The sequence below is a fragment of the Megascapheus bottae genome, chromosome 2 (genome assembly GCF_031878675.1).
Source record: "Megascapheus bottae isolate mThoBot1 chromosome 2, mThoBot2.hap1, whole genome shotgun sequence".
Classification (NCBI taxonomy): Eukaryota; Metazoa; Chordata; class Mammalia; order Rodentia; family Geomyidae; genus Megascapheus; species Megascapheus bottae.
This window is the reverse complement of record NC_143510.1, coordinates 61,588,982-61,616,215: the sequence shown is the minus strand read 5'-3', so window position 1 is coordinate 61,616,215 and position 27,234 is coordinate 61,588,982. Positions and strand designations below refer to the sequence as shown.

Here is a 27,234-nt window from a genome sequence, read left to right as displayed (position 1 = left end):
CCGGCTTTTTTCTATGTATGTGGTACAGAGGAATGGAACGCTGGTCTTTGTGCATGCTAGGCAAGCACTTTACCACTAGGCCAAACTCCCAGCCCAATCCAGTTTTTGTGTGTGTGAGTGTATGTGTGTGTGTGTGTGTGTGTGTGTGTGTGTGTGCTGATCCTGGGCTTGAGCTCTACCACTTGAGCCTCAGCACTTCTGACTTTTTTCTATGTATGTGGTACCAAGGAACCGAACCCGGGTCTTTGTGCATGATAGGCAAGCACTCTACCACTAGGCCAAACTCCCAGCCCTCCACGAGATTCTTAATTTTCAATTTCATCAGTAAACCTTCAGAAGTGGAGCTGTGACTCAAGTGGTAGAGTGCCAGCCTTGAGCAGAAAGCTAAGGGACAGTACCTAGGTCTTGAGTTCAAGCCCCATCACTGGTACATGCATATGCACACAGGCACACAGGCACGTGCACACACACACACACACACACACACACACACACACACACACAAAGTAAATGCATCATATGTTTTACAAATAATAGAAAAAGTAAATCTCATTATTGAAAGCACAGTTCGAATCTTCGCATGTTTTGCACTTTTCCCATAAATGCTTCATTGAGAATACCCTTAAAAGAAATGTTTTCCCATGGGACCCTTTCTCTTCTTAAATGGGGTCTCCACAGAGTTGTGTGTCAAGGAAGCAGGCATTTTCTGGGGCTCTGAGAGCAGTCTGACTTAGAGTGAGTGCCCGCCAGCTTCTACCATAACCCAGCCTGCCTTAGTCTGCGGCCTGAGAGCCAGGGTTGCTATGGAGACTGAGCATAACCTGGAAGCCTCAGGACCAGTGCACTGCATCCATGGAAGGTGCTAGAATGGCTCAAACCCCATGGAGGTCTTGACAGGGCATGGACTCAGCCTCACAGAGGAGATGCACCTCAGGCAGTCGGACATAGGCCTTGAGAGTGGGGAAGTTCTGCTCTGCAGGTCAGAGGACTGTGTCGGTGGGGCAGTTTGCTCCACAAATCCTTTTCACTTTCCTGCACCATTTCCGGGAAAGCATCTCTCCCTTCCAGAAGCCTCTGAATCTCACTTCATTACTTAGATACTCCAAGATGGAGGAAGCCCTCAGGCTGGGGCCTGTAGCCTTTGAGATTACCAGCTGGCTCTGTGACTGCCCCTCCCTGCTTCTCCCTTTCTATTTCCTCATGTGAAAAGTGAGGATGATAATCATTCCTATGTCCAGGGTTTGTGAAGAGGTTCACATGCTGCTGAGTACAAGGATGCAGTTAGGACTCCATGGTGGTAGATGTTCAAGAAACATCAGATGCTGTGGAGCCACTGACTGTCCACCAGGTAAACAGAAAGCAGAGGTAACTCACCTAGAATGCCCAACTCCCTGCTTCTGCTCAGTACCTGCAAGTGCCAAGGAACAGAAAGCCTGAGTGTTCTGGTCTTCCTGACTCTTCTCCCTGTATCATGTCCCAGGAACACAGAAAAAACTACTAGGAGTGATACCAACTTACATAAACACTTGAGCTGAAGTCCTGTGATGCCAACTTAAGGTGCTGAGTGTGAGCTCCTGCGCCCCTTTCTCTTTCATCTGAAAAGGAACAGAATAACGCTGATACCTATCAAGTAGTCCAGGGTGATCAGACACAGAAGGTTCAACAGCAGAGGCAAACCCTCATAGAAATATGATATCTAAAGGGAGGTTCGTTGATTGCAACCAATGTTCTAGTCTGATATGGAGTGTTAATAGTGGGTGAGTTTGGGGGGTGGGCCAGGTGTCTATAGGAAATCTCTGTACTTTCTGTTCAATTTTGTTATGAACCTGAAACTGCTCTTTAAAAAATGTAGTTTGTGGGCCGGAGATGTAACATGTTCAGGTGCAGAGTGCCTCCTCAGCATACGAAAGGCACTACGGAAAAAATACAATTACAGGCTCATGCCTTTAATCCTGTCTACTCAGCAAGTTGAGATTTGAGGTTCAAAGCAGCCCAGAGAGAAAACTCCATAAGATTCTTATCTCCAATTAATCAACAATAATCTAGAAATGGAGCTGTGGCCTACATGGTAGAGTGACAGCCTTGAGAACTAAGTGACAGTACCAAGATCCTGAGTTCAAGCTCCAATACAAGCACAAGAAAAAGAAAAGAAGAAAGCAAACAACAACAACAAAAAAAATGGTAACACAATACAAAAAGGCTTCAAGCCCATGAAGTTTGGCTCAGGAACTATTATGCTATACTGTATAATGGAAGGAAAAATTCAACTTTTGGTAGGAGCTAAGAAGAAAAAGAAATGCACATGTAAAGGGAAGCAATAGGCATATGTCTATAGTCTACTCAGCAGCTCTTTCCTAACACATCTGGAGGGCAGGCAGGCCCGAGGCAGATGGAGACACTCCGGCCTTCGTGTCATGTTCCATAGCAAGAACCTGACGTGCGTGCATGGCACGAGGCCAGCTTCCTCAGGCTCTTTGATCTGGAAAGCAGCTGTGAGTAATCTGGGCCCTAGGAGCAGAAAACTTTTATCAGCAGGCCTGTCCCCAAGCTGCCAGGAAGGCCCCTCATCACGCCTCTGACCGCCCTATTTTTAGACAGAGGCTTTCTTTCCAGGGTTGTGATTCTGACAGAACAGACCAAATCTGTCCCGAGACCACCAGTGAAGACCGAGTCACTTTCACTTATTTGGGGCAAGTATGTAGACCACTCCGCAAAGTACTGATAGATTGCAAACACCAGCTCTTCCCCACCTAGGGGACCCCAGCATAACAGGGCTTTACATAATAGAAAGGGGACATAAGACATGGAAATGACTGCTCAAACAATAGCAACATTTCACTATCATTTGGCATCTATAAAAAGCCATCTGAGGAGGCTGTGGATATAGTTTAATGGAAGAGTACGTGCCAAGTATGTGCAAGGCCCTGGGTTCAAATCTCATCACTTAATCATAAGTTATTTTTGCTTATATCTGCATGGAAGATGTTCACTTTATACATGGTATCTTTCTGTTGCTGAGAGAACAATAACATAAATCTGCTTAAAGGAGAAAAGGCTGAGTTGGGAAGGGGCTGTTTTTTTATTTGATTTGTCAGTTGTAAGGTTTGAACTCAGGGTCTGGTTACTGTCCCTGAGCGCTCTTTGTTCAAAGTTAGCACTTTACCACTCTGAGCCACAGCTCCACTTCCAGTTTTTGAGTGATTAATTGGAGATAAAGGGTCTTACAGCAGGACACAGAAGTTCACGCCTGTAATCCTAGCTACTCAGGAGGCTGAGATCTGAGGATTGAGGTTCAAAGCCAGCCCAGGCACTAAGAAGTCTGTGAGACTCTGATCTCTAACCACCAGAAAACCAGAAATGGTGCTGTGGCTCAAGGGGTAGAGTGGTAGCCTTGAGCTGAAGAGCTCAAGGACAACATCCAGGCCCAGAGTTCAAGTCCTAGGACGTACAAAAAAAAAAAAGAGGATTTTACATCCTTTCCTGCCCCAGCTGGCTTTGAACTGTGGTCCTCAAGCTTCAGCATCCCTGAGTAGCTAGGATTACAGGAATGAGCCACCAGTGCCTGGCTGAGATAAGGTTTATTTTGGCTCATAGTTTCTGGTCACCTGGCTCTGCAGTACTGGGCCTGTGATAAGGTACAATATGGTGGTGCAGCTAGAAAGCAAAAATAATGAGAGGGGCCAGGCAGTGAGGATCAAGGTTTAAAGCCAACAGAGGCAAACGAAGTTGCGAGATTCTTATTTCCACGAAGTACACAAAGCCAGAGTAGAAATATAGCTGGGGCAATACAGCACCAACCTTAAGCGGAAATGTTAAGGGAAAGGGGGAGCTCCTGAGTTCAAGGCCCCGGACCCTAGTCAGCCCAAGGTGGGCGAAATGCTTCAGTTTACAAGACCCAGAGCCGCCTGGGCAACATGCAAGATCTCTCATCTCAAAACAAGCAAACAACACAAGTCTCCACCCATTGCCAACTGTCACAGAGAGGAACCAACAGCCACTATTGAAGAAGCAGAATCAGAGGCCAAGGATGGGGCCTAGTGGTAGAGCACTTGCCTGGCATGCAGGAAGACCTGGGTTCGATTCCTTGGCACGACATACACTCTGACAAAGCTGGAGGGTGGTGCTGTGCCTCACGTAGTAAGAGTGCTAGCAAACATGCTCAAGAACAGTGCTCAAGCCCCAGGACTGGCAAAAACCCAAAAATTTAAAAAAGGGCATGTGGGCAGGAGCATGGCTTAGTGGTAGAGTACTTGCCTAGCATGCATAATGTCCTAGGTTCAATTCCTCAGTGCCATGTACACAGAAAAAACTGGAAGTTGGGCTGGGAGTTTGGCCTAATGGTAAGAGTGTTTGCCTAGCATGCACGAAAACCCAGGTTCAATTTCTTGGTACCAAATACATAGAAAAAAAACTGGAAGTGGTGCTGTGGCTCAAGAGGAAGGGCTCTAGCCTTGAGAAAGCCCAAGGACAATACTGAGGCCCGGAGTTCAAGTCTCAGGACTGGCAAAAAAAGAAAGAAAGAAAGAGAGAAAGAAAGAAAGGAAGGAAGAAAGAAAGAAAAAAGAAAGAAAGAAAGAAAGAAAGGAAAAGGAAAGGAAAGAAAGAAAGAAGAGAAGAGAAAAAGAAAAGCACCGTCAGAGCCTGATAAACTGGATAGCTCATTAGAAGGCTACATTAAAGGTGACAGAGTCATGAAATCACTCCAATAAAGGACTGAAGTGTGTTCTCATCTAGTGAGTTGGATTCTCTTCCAGGGCTGAAGTGCTGAAGACAATGAATCTGAGCAAAGCAGCGCCAACAATACCAGTGTAATATAGCCCAAGCCCTGAGGGGATTCTATCATTCTAGGATTGTAAAACTAGAGGAATGAGCCCAACCGGAGCTTTTTATATAACTTGGGTGTGAGGAAAGGAAGAAAGGGAAAGGAGCCTTCACAGAATCTTCCTGAGACTCTAGGATCGAACAAGGAGGGGGTATATTCCCAGACTGGGTTTCTTAATAGGCTTAAACTAGGCTTGCCTCAAAAAGGCTGAGTCAGTGCCTAGGCTCCGAGTTCAAGTTCTAGTTCCAACGCAAAAGTAACTAAATCACTGGGAGAAAGAGCGGAAAGGGTTAATCTTGTCCAAAAAGGAATATATTCATTACCTGACTTATGTAACTGTAACTCCTCTGTACATCACCTTCATAAAATATTTTTTTTAAACAACTAAGTGTTGTATTTACTTCTTCTCAGTAGGATGATGGGCCTTTCTCATTTTCTTCGTTTCACTTGTGTGCAATGTCCTTTCAGTATTTGGAAGGAAGGAAGTATACTTATTTTCAGTTCAAAATGAACAAAAAAATAAAAGGAGATAAAGAGGATTAGGACTTAGGTGATTAAAGGCAAGTGAGTCAGACATGGCCTCTCAGACACTGCCTGTTGGCTGGATCTGTCACCCCACACTCAAGTTGCTATCAGGAGCACTTTTCTCTGTCAAGGTGGCTGGTATTTGTCACACAATCCCCAGGTTATATAAGGAGGGTAGAGCAGTGAGCAGACGCAGGTCCACTCAGGGTAAATTGGTGGGTAGGGGCGGCCACGCAGCTGACTCCACATGGGAAATACCATCAAGGCCCTCGTGGCCTTCATCCCCGCTGACCACTGCCAGAACTATGTGGTGGGAGACCTCCAGGAAATGCCACTGGACAAGATGGTGGATCTCAGTGGAAGCCAGCTCCGTCGCTTCCCTGTGCGTGTGTGTACCTTCACAGAGCTGGTCAAGCTCTATCTAAGCGACAACCACCTCAACAGCCTCCCTCCAGAGCTGGGACAGCTACAGAAGCTGCAGATCCTGGCTTTGGATTTCAACAACTTCAAGGCTCTACCCCAGGTGGTGTGTACCTTGAAACAGCTCTGCATCCTCTACCTGGGCAACAATAAACTCTGCGACCTCCCAAATGAGCTGAGCCTGCTCCAGAACCTTCGGACCCTGTGGATCGAGGCCAATTGTCTCACCCAGCTGCCAGATGTGGTGTGTGAGCTGAGCCTCCTCAAGACCTTGCATGCCGGTTCCAATGCCCTGCGTCGGTTGCCAGGCCAACTCAGGCGCCTCCGGGAGTTGAGGACCATCTGGCTGTCAGGCAACCTGCTGAGTGACTTCCCCGCTGTGCTGCTTCACATGCCCTTTCTGGAGGTCATCGACGTGGACCGGAACAGCATCCGTTACTTTCCCAGCCTGGCCCACTTGTCAAATCTGAAGCTGGTCATTTATGATCACAACCCTTGCCGGAATGCACCAAAGGTGGCCAAAGGTGTGCGGAGAGTGGGAAGATGGGCAGAAGAGACACCAGAGCCCGACTGCAGAAAAGCCAGGCGCTATGCACTAGCCAAGGAAGAAAACCAAGAGCCACAGGCATCAGCCTCCCCTCCACCGCTGCTTCCTACAAGTTCTTGAATTGCTTCCGCCAAGGCCCCAGCTCCGGCATGTTCTGAAGACCTCTCCGGCAGACTAGAAAGGATTGTTCTGGTTCATTTGAAGGTCCGATAGTGAGGTGTCAGAAAGAAACACAGGACTTCAGTGTTTCTTCTACAGGGAAGTGTGACCAGTGACCTGCCTAGCAACCTAGAGTGACTATAATTTCTGTTTCAGAAACAGCCTCTAAAAACAAGTATTTTAAACATTGAATAAGAAGAGCTAGACACTTTGGCCTCCTCTACCACCCCAGAATTAGCTGAATAGCTTGTGAGCTCCTCAAATAAGGTATTTCTTAAAGAATTTGTTAAAGAATCCATTAAATGTTCTGGTGGTCTGTCCTTACCACCTTTGTGACACTGTATTTTCTTCACTGCAAACCACCACCAACAGTACTGGTGTACTAATTCAGGTCATTGAAAAGGATTCTTTTACTTAGTTGATCAGATTCATAGAAAAACAATTGCAAAGGCTGAAGGTGAAAATTTCCCCAGTCTAGCCTCTGCTGAAGTCTTCCAGGGGTAGAGAATGCCTTTTGGTGAAGTGCCACATTAACTTGACAGTGGTTCATTTTTTGCCAACAAGTTTTCCCCAGGCCTACACCCAGTTTTCTGTCAACAACAGCCTTAGATTTGTGGAGAGTAGCACCTCTTATCCCTCTGCAATGCAGCCTTGTGATTGCTGGCTGCCTCCCAGAACAGACACCTTCTGCTTATTCACACTAATGAGCCAGAACTGAATAGAATCTCTGTAGTTGGGAAGAAAACCACAAATTCAGAATCACACCAGGTTCAAGGAACTAGGTGAGAAATCTGTTCACTTTGGAATTTGAAGGTTGTGAAGATCTACCGGAAGCCTGCCTTTGGCGATTCTGTAGCTATGCTTTTATTCAACATGACTTTGTAGGTAATAGGGTCTTCTGACTTGTGTATGAGTTTAGTTATTTTCGCCATTATTTTTTTAATATGTAAATTGTGACCTTCCCACAAATATGTAAGCTTTAAAGAAACTGTTGTCAGGGGGTGATTGAATAATCTTTTTATAAAGTGACAAATGTTCTTAACTAAAACCATACTGAGTTTAAAAGAAGTGTTTTTCTCATAAAATAATTTTTACTCATTAAAGTTGGGTTCCAAAATAATGTAACAGGGCTGGGAGTGGTGGAAACTCAAGTAGGTACAGCATGTGTGTAGCAAGCAAAGACCCTGAGTTCAAGTCCCAGTAATGCCAAACAAACAAAAAGATAATAAACAGAACAGACTATTTTCATGTTTTCCTACCAGAGATGTCTTGGTATTCCATAATGCCTATCAACACTCATGTAGAGCACATACAACCCACTAAGTCCGCCAAAGGAGTCATTTAATCACTAAATGTGATAAATGTATTACTTACATTTAGTGATTACTTACATGCATACTTACGGTTCTCTAACTGCCCTGTTTTTGGAACTGGTGGAATTACTCAATAATGAGACAATGTTAAAGCTCAAGTCTATCCTCAGGGCAAATATAGGCTCATTGGATGACACGGGCTCAAACCTACAGCTCTATGAGCTATTGGTTTGATCCACAATACCGTAAATTAAAGTAAAAATGAGAAACTTAAAAACATTTGTCTTTATAATGGGAATCTGAAAATATTTTCATTTACAAAATGGTTTTTATCTGATAATAGGGTATAATATATAAAACAAGAATACTTCAGAAGAGGGTTTTGTGTCAGGACCCAGACAAAACTCCATTCACCTTGTAGGGTGCAAGGAAAGGCAACGAAGGGATGGGTGTACAGAATGAAAGGAAAAACAAGCTAACTGAAATTCAGATACTAGCCATGACAATAAGCTATTACTCACCCAGAAAGCGAAGTGAACAGGAAAAAGTTATTGTCCAAATCCACTAAGAGCTGACAGTATGGCTGAGGGATGCCAGGCAAAAATGCAGTGGTAGGTTTTATAGAGATGCAGCCATCCCTCTACCCCTCTCCCCTCCCCATCACAGAAAGAGAGCAAACCTGGAAGAAAATGTGGGCTGGGAATTTGGCCTAGTAGTAGAGTGCTTGTCTAACACGTACAAAGATCCAGGTTTGATTCCTCAGTACCACATACATAGAAGAAAGCCAGAAGTGGTACTGAGGCTTAAGTGGTAGAGCTCTAGCCTTGAGAAAGCCCAGGACTGGCAAAAAAAAAAAAAAAAAAAAGAAGAAAATGCAAAAGCCCTTTTCCCTTGTTAATCCTCCTCAGGAGGATGAGATCTGAAGATCACAGTTCAAAGCCAGCCTGAAGAAAATGTCCCCATGAGAATCTTATCACCTGTTAACCAGAGTTTTGGCCTAGAGGTAAAGAGCGCTTGCCTAGCATGCACAAAGACCAGGGTTCGATTCCTAAGCACTCCACATACATAGAAAAAGCCAAAAGTGGTGCTGTGGCTCAAGTGGTAGAGTGCTAGCCTTGAGAAAGCCCAAGAACAACACTCAGGCCCTGAGCTCAGTCCACAGGACTGGAAAAAAAAAAAAAAAAAACTGGAAGTGGAGCTATGGCTCAAAGTGTTGTTAGTCTTGAGCTAAAAAGCTCAGAGAAAGTGCAGAAGTCCCAAGTTCAAGCTACACGTCTTTAAGTCTTATTGTATTAAGTATTGGAGATAGGTGCAATAATACTTAGGACTGCTTTAAACTTAAAATCATAATTTTTTCCAATATTAAGTAACTTTAATTTTGTAAAATTCTATCAGTACTACAGCCCATGGTAATTTCACTACACAAAACTAAATGGAAAGCCAGACGTCTCTAACTACTTTGGTTGAGATCTAAAAATCTCAGTTCAAATCCAGCAGTGTAGGAAAAGTCCATGGGAAATTTATCTCCAGTTAAACTACCAAAAAGTTGAAAGTGGAGCTGCTATTCAAGTGGCAGAACAAAAAGCTCAAGGACAGTAGCCTAATGTACAGTGTACTTAACACATTTGACTTGGAGTAGTATTAATCAAGATAGTCATTTTATAAAAGTATAAAAGTCAATCATTAAGCCAGTACTTTATACTGAAAAACTCATTCACTTCCACTAAGTAAATCAAGCAAGGTACACACAGATCAATAAAACACAAGAACTAAATAATCATTCAAAATTTTTATTCTAATGAAGTTTTAAGAGAAATGAAATTTTAAATCAACTGACTTGTATGGAAAATAAAGTTGCAAATAAATTAGACCCATGTTAAAACAGGTCAACTAAATGTCCAAACTTAATGAGCAGTCGTCTAAGAGTTGAAATCTTTCAAACCCAAGATCGCTATGTACTGGTCCGGGGATCAATGGCAAATGGGAATGCTTAACAGGGATGATGATCAGGGACACGTTTCCTGTAAGGAAAACCACATATTTATGAAAAAAAGCCAACATATTAAAATACAAAAAGCATTTTAGCCCATTTTTTTTAACACTAAATACAGCACAAAAGTTTTATTAAAACCATCTGGGACAAAGCCTGTAGATATTTGGCACTCAACTTCTCATCCAAATAACTTAACAAAGGCCCACACCCCAGAAAAGGCTAATCATAGTTTCATTTTTCTTAAAGAATCTCACTATGCAGCCAGCCTAGACTCATTCATGACCCTACTACCTTAGTTTCTGGTGGTTATGACCAGGGTAATTAATTTTAAGACACTAACAATAATCCTTCACATCTTTTGTTCTCTAGTGACCACTCAGTGCAAAGGAACGAGTGTCTTTTCAGAGAGGAAGGCAAGGGAACTAGAGCAATTTCAAACTTGGATTAACACTACACTTCTTGAGAAGAGGGTTTGAAAAGTAATTCTGTGGTGTAATAAGTATGGGAAGACCTGAGGGCCAGGAGATTGGCCCAGTGGTAGAGTGCTTGCCTAGCATGCACGAAGACCCAGGTTCAATTCCTCAGATTTTCAAATGTACAGAAAAGCCATGTAAGGCTCTAAAACATTACTCGACCAAATAAAGCATTATAATTTTGTAAATATTTAATACACTTCCAAAGTGGTGTCGAGGTCACTAAGTCAGATGAAGATTCCTGAGGACAACAGGTACTGCCTTCTTCCTGTGCTCCCTCCCCTCTTCTTCCTGGATGCCTTGAGGTGAGCAACTTGACTTTGCTACACCTTTTCCTAAATTCTACTGCCTCACCTCACTCAAACAGGAATCTCTGAAACAAGCCAACATGAATCCTTCTTTTCCTGAAGTTCTTTCCATGAAAGACTAACTATAACAACCCTTCTTTTTGGGGAGGCACGTGAGTTTTTATATAAATGAACTCTTAAACCTTCACTTCACAGACCTACCCTATCTGCCCAACCACCTTCCTTCTTAAGCTTTGCTCGTATAAAACTAAGAATTGTAACCCCATATTTTTAAATAACTAAGCCTGACTTAGGACTCCATGTTCCATTAACTACAAAGATCAGAGAGCTCCTAAGTTCTTGTCTTGAGGGTGGTAATAATGCCATGTCCCCCCTGGTATTTAAAGGTGCCTTATTACCGTGGTGCTGCTTTGATAATGTTGTCCACGCGGAGAATCACCTCTGCGGCTTCAGCTGCACTCAAAAGAACCTGTCGCTTTACTTGAAAACTTTCTGTTATACCCAGTGTGGCCATATCGCCAATGGTACCTTCATTCATATCTGAAAAAAAATTTACTACTCAAGTCCCAAAGTATCAAAACATTTTGAATAATTTAAAATCAAAACAAATGTGGCTGTTATATTTTTAAAAAGATGACAATGTCTAAGTAACTATTTGATTTAGTTATCAGGTCAACTTAAACAGATATTCAAGGATAGCAGGGAAACATGGCTAAATGAAAAATTATACAGCATCACTTATTACTTACTAATCTTTCACCTCTTTTTTTCATGCCAGTCCTGGGGCTTGAACTCAGGACCTGTTAGACACTTTAATCTATGTACTACAGATCTGCACCCAAGAATGTCTCAAGACATGTTTACTATAACACCAGGAGTTAACACTGTTTTTTAATATGGTACACTAAAATATAAACAATATTTTATGCCACTTACCAAACTAGACGCAGATCTATTATGTTAAAATAAGAAATTAAAAGTGTTTCTTCCAGGGTCGGGAGTTTGGCCTAGTGGTAGAGTGCTTGCCTAGCATGCACGAAGACCCAGGCTCGATTCCTTGGTACCACATACTTAGAAAAAGCCAGAAGTGGTGCTGAGGCTCAAGTGGTATAGAGTTCTAGCCTTGAGAAAAATCCAAGGACAGTGCTCAGGCCCTGAGCTTAAGCCCAGGACTGGCAAAAAAAAAAAAAAAAAAAAAAAAAAAAATTCTTCCATATACCTAAAGTTATACAAGCAAGTAACTTCTATTCCACCTCATATAGTTACTTCAACTCTGGGATTGGGCACTGTTCCTGAGCTCTTTAGCTCAAGGCTACATCACTCTACCACTTGAGCCACAGTGCCACTTCGTTTTTCTGGTGGTTAATTGGAGATAAGAGTCCCCTGGAGTTTCATGCCTGGACTGGCTTTGAACCACAATCCTCAGATCTCAGCCTCCAGAGTAGCCAGGATTACAGGCGTGAGCCACAGGGTGCCAGGCCAAGATAATTACTTTTAACAACTACTACAAAGTTCCGTTTGATTTCTTACCCAGTCCAGAAGTTATTTTGCCTTCACTGTGAGCTGCTCGGAGCTGTGCCACCAGATCTGCACTGTCATAGCCTGCGTTGTCAGCAATTATGGTTGGTAACTATAAAAGGAATGTTACAAACAATTCATCTATCTACTTCATAGGAAGAACCACTGATTATTCCTTAGTAGAAAGATAAAATCTTAAAAATTGTACACTTGCAAACCAAGTAAACGCTGATTCCTACCACATTTTTTGATCAGGGAATTTCCCTCCCTATATCTATAGGCTAATGTCAAGGAAATTCAAGATCCTTCTGCCTCAGTCTCCGCAGTGCTGGAACTATAGGTATACCAATCTGGGCTGGCCTCAAACTCTGATACTCCACATCTCAACCTCCTACATAGCTAGAAATACAGAAATGAGCCACTGGCACTTGGCTTGCTTCTTACTAACTTACTGCTCATGAACTAATCTTTAAAATTTGTACATTTTCCTTTATAAAGCCAAGAAAATAACTATTTCTTGCCTAGAATGAAGAAACACATTCATTTAAAAACCATCTATATCACCAAATTTAAATTTGGACTTATTTTTATTAATTTACCATTCTTAAAGCTTTGGCGTAAGATTCCATTGCAACAGCTTCTTTGCCTGGTGTTTTACTGGCAAGTTGTGTCACAGCATGAGCCATCAGCATCTCAGAACAGCCTAACAAGTAAAATTCCAATAAAAGTTATGCTCAGTGTCTCCAGGACATTGAATTGCTGACTCTCTAAATAAGGTAGGCCAAGTATTTTATAATTAAGTGCAAGGGCAATAAAATTTCTTCAAGAATCAATAAAATCATTTGTTACACTGCCCTCAAGTAGTAAAGCTGTTTAGTATTTCCAAATGCTTACCTCCACCATAAACTGTCCTCGGATCCTTCACGGTTTGGGCAAGAACACAAAGAGCATCATGCAAAGATCTTTCCGCTTCATCTAATATTTGCTGAGTGGCACCACGTAAAACAATGGTACAAGCCTCACCTAAAGTGAAAACACAATATACTTACCTTATGTTACCAAGTCAGAAAATACAGTACAGGTTTCCTTCCATTATTTATGCAAGTAATGATTGTATTACTGAGTTTTGAAAGTTGGTGTGCTTAAGATGTTTCTTACCCTCTTCACACAGGCACAGCCAAAATAAAGTTCACTTTAAGAGACTAAAACAAAACTTGGATCAAACCACGTGTTTGCTAATGTTTTGGTACCTCTTTCACTTTAATAAAGCCCATTAAGGCACTTAGAAGTAAGCCAGACCCAAAGGAACATAGACTCCACAGTTTCCCTCATTTGTAATAATTAGTACACATCTAGGATTCTCCTAGCAGAGGATCACAATAGCTCAAAAGCTATGCACATATGCTTATGAGACTAAATGCAGTAACTCTAGGATATGGAAACAAGAGCTTTATCTTTGTGATTGTTGTTCTTAATGTACTATGTGCAGTTATTTCTTTTCTCTTTTTTTCCCCTTATGGTTAATCTCATGTGGTTAATGTATGTGACTTTGTTACCTGGTATATTGCATTATCTGTTCATATGACACAGAGAAACAAGACAATCGGGAGGGAGTGGGGAGAGGAAAAGGGGGACAAAACCATGAGAAGGGGTATCAATGTTCAAGAAGTAATACTCACTACCTGACTAATGTAACTAACCCTTCCATACATTACTCCGACAATAAAATAAAAAAGAAAAAAAGAATCTAAGCACTTAAACTAGTATCTACATAGTAACCACTTACCAAGGGCAACCCCAGAAAAGTGAATAAGTTTATCTTCTCCAATCATGACTTCTTCAATAAGTTTACAACTTCCAAGCTTCACAAGTTCTGGGTGATCAAAGGTAGATGCAATTTCACCACCTATGAACATTAAATGTTAAATGAATGACAGAATTAAAATTTATTTTGTAATATGCAACCACACTTTTTTTTTTTGCCAGTCCTGGGGACTGAACTCAGGGCCTGAGCTGAGTCCTTGGGTTTTCTCAAGGCTAGAGCTCTACCACTTGAGCCACAGCACCACTTTTGGCTTTTTCTTTGTATATAGTACCAAGGGATTAAACTTGGGTCTTCGTGCATGCTAGAAAAGCACTTTACCCCTAGGCCAAATTCCCAGGCAAAACACATTTTAAGATCAATTGTTTAGTATATGCCAGGCACAGTAAGTATTTCATACAGAATTTTTAAATCTTGAGGAAAGCCCAAGGACAGTGCATAGGCCCTGAGTTCAGTCCCCAGGACGGGCAAAAAAAACAAACAACAACAACAACAACAACAAAACCCTTAAAATCTTTGTAACATCACTATTGAGACAAGGCTGCATTGTTATTTCATTTACATACAGTTAAAGAAAATATAAAGGTTTATAGTTACTTACCTGAAATTATATAACTAGTACAAATTGGAGCTGAAACTCACATCCCAGTAGTCTGGGCTTTGGCAGGTCTGAACATATTATATAGTACTACCTCTTCAAAAGTTAAACAGAGACTTAGAAACATTTATCTTTATGATCTAATTAGTTAATTCTTTCCTCTCTGTTCTGGGGTTTGAACTCAGGGCCTGGGCATTTTCCTTGAACTTTGTCAAGGCTAGAGCTATACCACTTGAGCCACAGCACCACTTTTGTTTTTTTCTGTGCATGTGGTTCCAAGGAACTGAACCCAGGGCTTTGTGCATGGTAGGCAAGCACCCTACCTCTAGGCCATATCCCTGGCCCTTTCAAGACTTTCTTCTGAATAGAATCTAGAAAATTAGGATCTTGAGATAGTCTCACTCATAGCCATGGCTAGCCTGGAACTCACAATCTTCCTGCCCCCTTTAGTTATGAGCTAGCACATCCAATACAAGTTTGTTTTTTCAATTGTATTTTATTGTCGGGTTAATGTTTAGAGAGGTCACAGTTACATTCGTCAGGTAGTGGTTACATTGTTTCTCATTGATACCCCTTCTCATGTTTTTTTAAGATAAAAGTTTTATGATACAATTTCCTACACTTAACATGAAAAGAGTTGTGTACTGGTGGCTAATGCCTATAACTCTTGCTCCTCAGGAGGCTGAGATCTGAAGCACTTCATACCTAATTCTTACAATAGATGAAATGTCAAAAAGTCCAAGTTGAGACAAAAAAGCAGAAAAGTACTAAGAATTTCTCAGAGGAAATTTATCAAGGTCAAAAAATTTTTAGCTAGCTGGGTGTAGTGGCTCACGCCTGTAATCCTAGCTACTCAGGAGGCTGAGATCTGAGGATCAAGGTTCAAAACCAGCCTGAGCACAAAAGGACCTGAGACTCTTATCTCCAATTAACCTCTGGAAAATGGGAAGTGGGGCTTAGCTCAAGGGTAAGGCAGTAGGTTTGAGCTGAATAGCTCAGTGACAGCATCCAGGCTAAGTTCAAGCCCCAAGACCCCACCCTCCCCCCTCCCCCCCCCAAAAATTTAGCTATTAGAAGGCCAGGAGTTTGCCCCCGTGGTAGAGTGCTTGCCTAACATTCACAAAGATTGAGTTTGATTCCTGGGTACCACATGAATAGAAAAAAATTAGCTATTTAGAGCTAAAATGAATCTTTAGATCAAAGGAAAACCATGCTTCTCACATTATTAAAAATGGTCAGGCCCAGGCCTATAATCCTAACTCAGGAGGCTGATATCTGAGAATAGGCACTAAAAAGTCTGGGATTCTTATCTCCAATCACTAGAAAAACCACAAGTGGTACTCTGGCTCAAGGGGTAGAGCAGTACCCTTGAGCCAAACAGCTCAGTGACAATGCCCAGGCTCAGAGTTCAAGTCCCACAATCGACTAAATAAATAAATATTAACAAAACAGTCCAGGGGCAGCTATTCAGGAGGCCAGCTTTGGAAAAAAGTCATAGAAACTCTATCTCAACAAAAAAATCTGGATAGTCTAGCATGTACCTGTCACCCTATGTGGGAAGCCTAAGTAGGAGGGTATACATTCATCCTGATATAGCAAAAAGACCACAAAATCCAACCTGAAAAGTACCAGAGCAAAAAAAGGCTAGTGACATGGCGCAAGTGGTAAGAGTGCCTGCCTGGCAAATATCAGGCCCTGAGCCCAAAACCTCAGTACTGCGCCCTAAAAATAACTAAATTTAAGTTTCCAAAAATACGAATCAAGTTATCAGAATAATTGTCTGTAAATGTTAAGCTCTTTACAGAGACTGTATAATCTCAATGGTAAATTGCGTAGAGCAGCAGTGCTCAACAAGCCTATTTCAACAAACACTATTGTGTTTGTTAGAAAGTAATGCCTTTTTACATACCTGTGACAAGAGCTAGGCGTTCCACACCGGCAAAATCTGCATGTTCAATAGCCATAACACCAGCAGCACCAAAGAGTTGTTCAGGATAATTATAAATTAATTGTCTGCAAATACATGTGACAATATGGTCAAAACAAATCAGGACTCTAGATCTATTAACATATATTAGAGCCCAGTTCGGTGGCTCAAGCCTGTAATCCTCCTGTAGCTACTTAGGAGGCTCAGATCTGAGGATCATGGTTCAAAGCCAACCCAGGAACTAAAAAGTAAATTAACCGGGCTCGGAGTTTGGCCTAGTGGTAGAGTGCTTGCCTAGATACACGAAGACCCAGGTTCAATTCCTCGGTAACACACACATAGAAAAAAGCTAGAAGTGGTGCCGTGGCTCAAGTAGTAGAGCTCTAGCCTCTCTAGCCTTAAGACAACGCCCAGGCCCAGAGTTCAAGTCCCACGACCAACCAAAAAAAAAAAAAATAGACTCAGAATATAAGACTGAGATCAATCCTTATTGCCAAAAACATAAAATTATGGGCCAACATCACTAAATTAAAAAAAAATCACTACTTAAATGTATGTAACAATGTATTTACATAAATTTCCATAAAAAATCATTTTGCATTACAAATATTGTTAGCACACCTGTTAATAAAGCAATTTATGCCATGTTTTAGAATACGTTCAACTTTCTCCTTCATTTTTTCCTTTTCTGCATGTTCTATCTCTGCAACCTTTGCCGTAGAATCAACTCTTACTCGGGAACCAAAAATCTAAGTCAGAAAAACAAATATGAAATATTTCAATATTCTTCAGTTTTATGGCATATTTTAACTCATGTAATCAAAAGATATGTGTGTATATATGTATATATACATATCCTAAACTTTTTAGTATGAGCCCTAAATTCATAGCAATCAGAATTTACCTTTATCTTGTCAGTATCCATTCCAGTATTTGCAATAAGAATTTTGGCATTTTCAATACGCTTTGGTTGATTTACTCCAATTTTTTTATCCAACAGAAAGCCTATAACAAATGTTAAGGATAGGATTAAATATTTTAAGAACATGTTAATACATTTGATAAAGTTATGTACGCTATCAAATTATTAATTCAAAGAATGTATTTAAATTCAATTTACCAAGTCTTTAGAATCTATAAATCATTCCATCAGAGCAATGGTCACAAAAAATTAACTCATACATTCAAGGTATGTAAGAGAAAATCTTACAGCATAGTATAAATAGTTGAATTAGACAAAGTATTGACACTTTATTTCAGATCTATACTACTGAACTGAGCATATGGCTAACTGTGTAAAAACACTAGGTTATTACCTTAAAACTGATATAAGAGAAAATAAACTATAAAGATTCAGACACACACAATACTGGTAAAAATTACTATTTAAAGAATTACTACACAAAGAATTGAGGTGGGTGGTAAAATGGAAACTCAACGAAGTCAACCATGATACTAATCATATCTCTGGCTGATTACTGGATTATAGGCGATTATCAACCACATTTACCTACTAAACAGGACTACAATCAGAGACAGAGATGCAAGATATCAGCCTAACCTGACTGGTACCAATACAAGTCTAGTAATGCCTATATTTCTGATTCTTTGAGATATACATAAGACATTTTTATCACAGGCGGGCACAGGCTGTTAGCCACTTATGATCACAGTTCAAAGCCAGCCTGGGCAGAAAAGTCTTATCTCCAATTAACCATTCAAAAACTGGAAGTGGAGCTGTGGCTCCTAGTGGTATAGCGCTAGTCTTGAGCAAAACTTCAAGGACAGCACCCAGACCTTGATTTCAAGCCCTATACCCAACTTTAATCTTCATTTACCAGAGCACCACAAGGATTATTACAATGCCTGCACAGAGCAGACATTAAACTGCTCATACCACGTTCCTTGTTTTAATACTCTTCCCTTATTAGAAATGCTATACAGACTTCACATGTGAATTTAACCAAAAGTTTCCAGGCACAAAACCAGGACTCCAAGTTACTGGTAAAAACAAACACAACTAAATCTTTTTTTTCCCCCTTCTCCACAAGGAAGTATCTACACTTTCTATTATAGGCCACTTTTATTAAATACAATATGAAAATTCTGAGCTGGATATGGTGAGTCCAGCACTTGAGAAGATATGGCAGAAGGATTCCAAGTTGAAGGCCAGCTTTAACTTAGCAAGACCTGTCTCCACAGGAGACAAAACTCAAACAATGCTTTGGAAAACTATGTTCTACAAGCTACATTATGAAAATAGCAGTAACATTCATCAGCTTTTGAAAACTATATGCTTATACATCATTAACCATATGCAATTACCTGTTTTTAATTGCAATTATTGCTATAATCTTACTCCAACAACTTACTAAATTTGATTTACCCAGACCTTTCCTTAACAATACATGTGAACTAATATCTACAATAAGACTGTTATACTGTACGAGAGGTTTTATTATAATATTTCCGTATATGTAAACTCATTTCCTCTATCAGCCTCTCTTATTCCATTCCCCAATCCAAAAGCAATCTCAATGTTCTTTCCTCATATATGCTAATAAACTACTTGGACTATATAAAAAAAAATACATGTGATGTGAACTTGACAAGTGCCATTTGAGAGCAGTTGATTTTGTTGTTGGTGGTGGTGGTTGTGGGACTTGAACTCTGGGCCTAGGTATTGTCCCTGAGCAATTCGGCTCAACCCTACCCCTTGAGCCACAGCACCACTTCCAATTTTCTGGTGGTTAATTGGAGGTAAGAGTCTCACAGTCTTTAGTACCTGATCTGGCTTTGAACCAGGATTCTCAGATCTCAATCTACTGAGTAGCTAGTATTACAGGCGTGAGCCACCACACCCAGCTAGCAGTTGATTTTTGATAAAAGCCAACCTTTTCTTTTACTAGAGATTGATTGCAAATGACTTCATAGTATGAAATGTAGTCTAGAAATTAAGAAAATGCTAGAATAACATGGTAAGACAAATCACATCATAACTAATGGGTTTAAAAGAATAACAGTAACAGCTGCCATAAGATTTGTCCTCCAAAAGTCAGAAAAGGGCCAAAGTGTGGCCTAGTGGTAAAGTGCTCACCTAGCATGCATGAAGCCCTGGATTCAATTCCACATATATATGGAAACCTCTCTGGGTTTGACCCAATAAATCTTCCTCTTACTTGCCTATTTCTCCCCATGTGGTCTTTTCTGGCCTAAAATCTTACAGCTGGTGCAGAAACCTGGGAAGGTTGGCAGTGCTTCACTTCACCCACTGGTGACAGATGAGCGCTGCCTCTTTCGGAACCCCTCTCCTCCTTTCCTAAGGCCTCCTCCACCAGGAGCAGGGAGCCGGCCAAGCTTACGAAAGGTTAAACAGTTGTGCAACATAATCCTACAACTTCTGCCTATCGAAGTGGCGCATATCCCGTGGATGGTCACCTAGTGTGACTTGGGATATTATTGGTTGTGTAAACCCAGCCAAGGCCTCAAACTATTCTTGACTTCTAGTCTCTCCGCTGCCTTTTTCCATGTTGGCCCAGGACCTAGCACATCTACCACAATTTGAATTGGGTGACTTCCCGCCCTTTTAAGGTGTTTTGGGTTTATTCTCTGGGAACTCAATTCCGTTCCCTTCTGTTCGTGCCCAAGCCTCCCTCCAGCCCCTGGCCTTGGTGGCTGGGAATGATCTGGAGACAACTGATCCTCCCTTGCCACCAATTTTTGGTAATCCTTAGGCTGAGACAGGGACGCATTAAGCCTCAATTTTACCCCCAACTGCCCAAACACCATGGGAAACCAAAATTCTAAACCTGATCTACATACTCTTTTTGAGTTGCTACTGGCTAATCTTAAACTTCTAGGCCTATTACCTGACCTTACATTCTAACAGGGAATGGCCTATGGACCACGCTGGCCTGAAAACGGGACTTTCAATTTTAACACATTAACCAATCTCCACAATTTCTGGGAGTGGACAGAAAAGTGGGCTGAAATTCCGTATGTCCAGGGTTTTTCTACTTATGATCCCAGTCCCTTTGTCTTTCCTGCTCTCCATCTGAAATTCTGCTTGTTCAACAGTATTCCCCTAACAACCCTCCCTTCTCCTCTCCTCCTGACTCTCTTGAGACTCAGCTTTCCTATTTGCCCCAGGCCTTCTAAGGTTTACTCCGAGCCACATCCAAGAAATGACCAGAGAAATACTCAGCTTCTTCTCCACCCATACACTCCACTGCTGACTGCCCCTCCAGCGTCCTAGACAACCAGCATAGTCACACAATGCCCCAGTCCAGCAAGAAGTAGCCCAATGACTGTTGCCCTGTTACCAAAGCAAAAATGCCTGGATGTCAGGCCCTGAGACCACTCCCTTGTACAGAAATACTACCTCCCTAGCCTCAGGTGCTGATCTATTGATTAACAGTTCTGTGTTTACTCTACCCATAAAATCCCTGTCACCATCAGACTCCCTGGGTTTGCCCAAGCGCATACCACAATAAACTTTCTTCTATTTGCCTTAAAAAAGAAAAAATCAGAAGTGGTGCCATGGTTCCAGGGGTAGAACACTAGATGAGAGAGCTCAAGGACAGTGCTTGGGTCCTAAGTTCAAGTCCCAAGACTGGCCCGCCCCCCCCACCCAAAAAGTCAGAAAACGTTTTCAGACTTTGTAGGTTTCATTAGTCCCCTAGTAGCCCTCAGATGCCAATCCAGCAGTCCAGCTTCCTATGTTTGACACATACCTTCATCCAAATAGGAATCTGCCAGACTCCCTCCGAGCTTCTTGATGACATGAATCGCCTCCAGATTACCAGAACCTTTTAGCCTGAGAACAGCTTCTACAGCTAACTGAGTAAAGTGGTCCTTGTGATGAGTAAGAAGTTTCGAGGATAATGTCGTTGCTGCAATATTCATTAAATCTTGCCGAAATCTTGTTTCATCAGAACTAAGTAAGTCCAACCGAACAAACAAAAACGTTATTAAAATACTTATCCAAATATATCAACTCTACATCTCAAACTTATATCTAGCTATTCCTAACCACACAGGTCTCTTAAAAGTCACATTACAAAAAATTACAACTTGACGTCTCCATCCTTGTATGAGCACGAATGCAGCACAGAAGATGCTGGTAGGGCCAGGAGTATGGCCAGGAGTTTGGCTCAGTGGCAGAGTGCTTGCCTCACATGCACAAAGACCCAGATTTGATTCCTCAGTACCACATATAAAGAAAAAGCTGGGGGCCGGGAGTTTGGCCTAGTGGTTAAAGTGCTTGCCTGGCATGCATGAAGAGCCGGGTTCGATTCCTCGGTACCACATACATAGAAAAAAGCCAGAAGTGGTGCTGAGGCTCAAGTGGTAGAGCTCTAGCCTTGAGAAAGTCCGAGGACAGTGCTCAGGCCCTGAGCTCAAGCCCAGGACTGGCAAAAAAAAAAAAAAAAAAAGAAAAAGCTGGAAGTGGTGCTATGGCTCAAGCTATGGAGCTCTAGCCTTGGAAAGCCCAAGTACAGTACTCAGATCCTTAGTCCACACACCAAGACTAGCAAAAAAAAAAAAAAAAAAAATTAAGCCTCACTAGTAATTAAAACAAAAAGACAATCTTTACCATCAAACTGGGAGGAAGCAAAAGAGACGGACAAGACTACTAAATATTGTCAAGAACAAAGGAAAACAGCACTTTCATACAGTTAATAAATGTATAAACTTTCCCTGGATGTCTAGAAACTATTCTTGGGTAACCAATTTGCCATAACAGAAAGCTAGATGGGGTTGGAAGTATGGCCTAGTGGTAAAGTGCTTGACTAGCATATATGAAGCCCTGGGTTCGATTCCTTGTTACTACATACACAGAAAAGGCCAGAAGTGGCGCTGTGGCTCAAGTGGCAGAGCGCTAGTCTTGAGCAAAAAGTGTTCAAGAACAGTGCCCAGGCCCTGGACTGGCAAAAAGAAAAAAAAAAAAGCTAAAAATCATCAAAAACACTAATCTCTTCTAAGTATAGGTAAGTTATACTCAAATATTTGGGCTGAGAAAGTGGCAAAAATTCACTTTTAGTGGCTATCTCTGAAGGGTGAGAAAGAGGTCTGACTGCTGAGGAAGGGACAGTCTGCAAGATAAACTTGTGCATGCTTCTGTGCTCTCTAGGTTGAACTTTCCAGGTTTTCTGGGCTGCATTTTCACAACAGCAATATTTTGATATACCAACCCATGATCAACTGCAGTGCTCAACAGAGCCTCTCTTGCAGCCTTTGTGGCTTCTCTCCAGCCCGCAATGATAGTCTGTGGGTGAATCTTTTTTGCAATTAAAGATTCTGCTTCCTATAAACAAAGACAGAAAAATAAAGGCTATGAAGATTTCATTCCTTCTGATACACAAAGCCATATTAGCAAAAAATGTGAGTTGTTTACTCTCACCCTTAATAATTCCGCTGCTAAAACTGTTACAGAAGTGGTGCCATCACCAACTTCATCGTCTTGAACTCTTGACATATCTAGAAAAATCAATGAATTATTAACTCAATCACTCTTCTATAATTCACTGTATTGATCAAAAATACTATCAACATCCAACTCATCTCACTTGATAAATTTGAGGGAATTATTATTATTATTATTATTATTTGCCAGTCTTGGGCTTGGGCTCAGGGCTTGAGCACTGTCCTTGAACTTTTCTCAAGGCTAGCACTCTACCACTTGAGCCTCAGCACTTCCGGCTTTTTTTTTTTGCTATGTATGTGGTACCGAGGAATCGAACCCGGGTCTTTCTGCATGCTAAGCAAGCACTCTACCACTAGGCCAAACTCCCGGCCCTTATTATTATTTTTTGTCAGACTTGGTCTCTGGGCCTGGGGCTGTCCTTGAGCTCTTCAGCTCAAAGCTAGCAGCCTATCCCTTGTGCCCCAGCACCACTTCCTTTTTTCTAGTGGTTAATTAGAGATAAGAATCTCATGGACTTTATGGCTTTGAACCACAATCCTCAGATCTCAGCCTCCTAAATAGTTAGGATTATAGGCATGAACCACCACGCCCAGTGGAATTTTTTTTTATCTGAAATAAGTTTGAACACTATAGCTTAAATATACCCCAGCAAAGTTCATGTATTAGAAAATAATTCCCAATCAATTTCTTTCTCTCACATATTTGAAGACATCCATCAAGTATGACATAGCAAAAAAGACCCATTAGACATCAATCTTTGATGTAGTAACTCCCAGTGTCTACAACTGTGAGCCAAATAAACTCATAAATTATCTAGCCTGTTAAAGGAGCACAGAACAGACTAAGGTAACTACTACAAATGACATGGCACTTCTCAAACTTGTATTTTAATCATGACAATAATTAGAAAGTGACAGATATCAATTAAAATACAATTACCCAACTCAGATGATAGAATGTAAGTTACTTAAAAATGTTACCAGTTATCTTCAGACTCACCAACTAAAACTTTAGCTGCTGGATTGTCAACACCAATGTTTTTTAGAATAGTGGCTCCATCATTGGTTACCATAAGAGAGGCATCTCGTCCACTGCTTAAGAGAATTTTGTCCTAAAAGGAACATACTGGTTTCAAGTTAAGATCTAAGTACATACTAAACAAGTACAGAGCTGGTAAGTAATCTGAATGACTATTTGACCATCAAATGCTTTTAATTCATACAACCCACAAGTAAACCTTGGTGTCTACTTCTAGAAACAGAGCTGTCAAATAATTTTGTTTCAGCAGTGTGACCAAACTATGGAAACTACCTATCAATAAAGTTATAAACAAGACAGTACTGTTGGACAATAGAGTTATAGGCAGTACATCCCATTACACTGAAAGGAATTTAAGGGTCTACCAGACTAAGAACACAAAACGAGGTATATGGGAATGGTACCATTCGTTTGCCAGTGGAAAGGGTGATTGTGACTGGGAATGGTGATCAGGACTTTGTCCTTCATCAAGAAAAGTATTCATCTTACTTGAGATGAACGCTTATTTACTAACTTTTCTATTGTGGGTCTTAAAACTAATATTAAAACTTTATTTGTGCCCACCATCCACAGAAAGCCATACACAAAATACTACCCATTTCTCTTACCATGCCCTTCGGTCCCAAAGTGCTCTTTACCAAGTCTCCAATGGCGATGGCACCAATAAAAGAAGACTGAAAGGAAAACAGACCGCTAAGGTTTTACAGAGGAAAAGAGGTACTCTTTTTATCTTCAAAAGAATGAGGGATGACAGGCTTACCAGACGAGCTGTCTCCGCCCTCTCTTCATCAGCTCCAGCCTTAAAGATGTTAACAGGTGCAAGGGAAAGGGATGCCTAAAAAAGACCAAAAAATATTCCGTTTTTAATAATAATCTTAACATATATATACTCAGATACCTTCCACTAGGCTAAGAGAAAACTTACAACAGTCATTTCAGAAAAACAAGGAGTCCATCATTGGCACAGGTTATTAGTTACTTTCATAGAGGGGAAAGGGGCTTCCAGAAGAGCACCAAGCATAAAAATTACATACTAGAGGCTGGCTACACCCAAGATAAGGTGAAAGTAAGGACGAAGCAGAAAGAGACCGCCGCGGGTCTCGGGAGACTGGTCTGCCGGAGGTCCTCCATCTTCCAGGGAACCTCGGCCGGCTCCGCCCCGAAGGGAAGGCGGGGCTGGTCGGGTACTAGAAATTTCTCCGCTTTTCGGGAAGCCCGAACCCCGGTTTTGGGAAGACGCCGACGCAGTGAAGGCTGAACCAGAAAGAGGCGCAGGCATTGGAGCCCCCTCTACCTCCAGGCCCGCCTGCTAGAGCTGCGCCCGCCAGGCCGAAGCCAGGCCTCACGCCGCGGCCCGCGCCATGTGCGGCGGAGGTGGGGGGGGAGAACCAGGCTTAGGGAGTTGGCGATGCGGGGAGCAGAGGAACGGCTGGACACAGGAGAGGGACGACAGGGCCCAGGAGGGCTGGGGCAGGGGAAAGGGGACAGGCTCACCATGGTTCCGAAGAGATCGGCGCACAACCTAATCCCTCACACCTCACGCCCGGAAGGCAGCAGCGGAAAAAGAGGGAGGCGGAAGTGACGACACACGCTCTATCGCAGGGGGCGGGGCCGAGCCTGCACGGCGTTCCAGCCCGCCACTCGCTGCCTGCGGAGGTACCATGTTTGATCCAAAGGCCTGTGAGCCGGAAATGCGGCGATTTACACTGGAGGTGGGCGGGGCATCGGCTCGCGCAGCGGAAACTGCTCTGGGAGGGGAAGGAGTGGGAGGGGTAGAGGAGTGGGGGAGGGAAACTAGGCGGATTTAGAGTAGAACCCGTTAAGAACAAAGAGACTCGGCGCTGCTAGGGTTGCCACAGCAACGGAGGTGCTGCTCCTACCCTTTTCATTTGAAAAAATTTAATCTTACAGAAAATAAAAACTAGCATGTTGCCGATCTAATTGGAGTCCTGAGGACCTTTCTGCCCTGCTCGTTTTCATTCCCATTTTCCAAATGGCAGCGATCAGGCTTCAAATGGTGATTTTTTAAAAAATCTAACACAACTACATAGACATAAAAATTTATGACTCTATAGACATAATGTTTTATTACATAGATTAATATGTAGCTATGATACACAAACCCTCAGCCTAATCTTCATTATGTTCTAAAATCTGAGTGCCGGGGTGATTGTATATAGATTCCCTTCTTGAATACGTTAAACACGTCATTTGAAATGATGTAAAAATCAATGCTAATTCTTTAATAAAAAATAATACGTTTTCTGTTCTTTGCAAAGAACAAACTTTTGTATTTTGACAGGCAGATCCAAAATGGCATTTGGGTAGGGAGAAACTGTTTTGGGGTTTGTTGTTAACTAATGGCATACCTGAAGATCCCCCCATCCAGTCGGGGGCAGGAAAACCTGAGACTGAAAACATCCTTTGGATGGAGACAGGTTTTGCCCTCTTGCCTCCTATGATGAGACCTGGGAATTGGTCCTTTCTCCAGTACAACCTTTTTTGTTGTTTTTCCCCTCCACAATAGGATCTAATTATTTATACCCCAGGCTGGCTTTGAATTTGCGAGTTGGGAAGTTATAGCTTGGAATTCCAGACAAGCACCACCACACAAGGCTCCATTGCAGTTTTTGATTCTTCTTCACCACTTCCCTTCCTTTGGTGGTTCTCCAGAATTAAGTGTCTGGAACTAGGCTGCATGAGTTTGAATTTCAACTTTTTTAATATATTAGCTTTGTGCTTGAGTAGATTTCATAAGCTCTTTGAACCAATTCATTGAAAGCTGATTCAGACTGACCAGTTATCCAAAGTCACCAAATTTATCCAAAACATATCTCATGGCTCTTTATAAATAGTACAGAAATTTGTATTATGTGAGTTTCAGGACCGAAGGTGGTGGTGAGTGGTGGGAGTCCGTGTTCCAAGCAGACTCTCCTTGCTCATTCCCCCTCTTCTTCTCCCCTCAGTTTTGATTTTTATTAAGTGGTTTTAGTAACCCTTGATACTCTTTTTCTCTTGGTATTTATAAGCCTTGGGGTCAGCTGGCTTTTGGGTCAGCTTCCAGACACTTCTGTCCTATGTATCTCACAAAACTGCAGGTCAAAGAGGGAGTTGCTTACGCTTACAACAATTGCCTAGACTACAATAAGTTCAATTTATTATACAGATTTTCTTTTTTCTTTTTGGTCAGTTGTAGGCTTGAACTAAAGTCTTGAGTGCTGTCTCTAAGCCACTGTGTGCTCAAGGTTAGCACTCTACCGCTTGAGCCACAGTACCACTTCTGGTTTTAGAGTGTTTCAGAGATTAAGAGTCTCATGGGAACTTATCTGACACGGCTGATTTTG

At 41.9% G+C, this 27,234-nt stretch overlaps 2 protein-coding genes across 2 annotated transcripts; one reads left to right on the top strand and one right to left on the bottom strand.

Moving 5' to 3' along the window:
- The first annotated feature begins 5,397 nt into the window (after nt 1-5,397).
- Lrrc10 (leucine rich repeat containing 10) lies at nt 5,398-6,434 on the top strand. Its single transcript, XM_090357116.1, has one exon. The coding sequence runs from the start codon at nt 5,595-5,597 to the stop codon at nt 6,432-6,434; it is 840 nt and encodes a 279-aa protein (XP_090213242.1). The 5' UTR covers nt 5,398-5,594.
- A 3,122-nt stretch (nt 6,435-9,556) lies between these two features.
- Nucleotides 9,557-25,476, bottom strand: Cct2 (chaperonin containing TCP1 subunit 2). The gene is made up of 16 exons (XM_090328234.1): nt 25,385-25,476; nt 24,651-24,725; nt 24,499-24,564; nt 23,852-23,963; nt 22,829-22,905; nt 22,620-22,732; nt 21,159-21,361; nt 17,330-17,430; nt 17,047-17,174; nt 16,408-16,511; nt 13,865-13,984; nt 12,973-13,101; nt 12,678-12,781; nt 12,091-12,190; nt 10,959-11,100; nt 9,557-9,807 (listed from the first exon to the last, which is right to left on the bottom strand). Exons 1-16 carry the CDS (start codon nt 25,385-25,387, stop codon nt 9,777-9,779), a joined length of 1,608 nt encoding a protein of 535 aa, XP_090184360.1. The 5' UTR covers nt 25,388-25,476; the 3' UTR covers nt 9,557-9,776.
- Nucleotides 25,477-27,234: the final 1,758 nt, after the last annotated feature.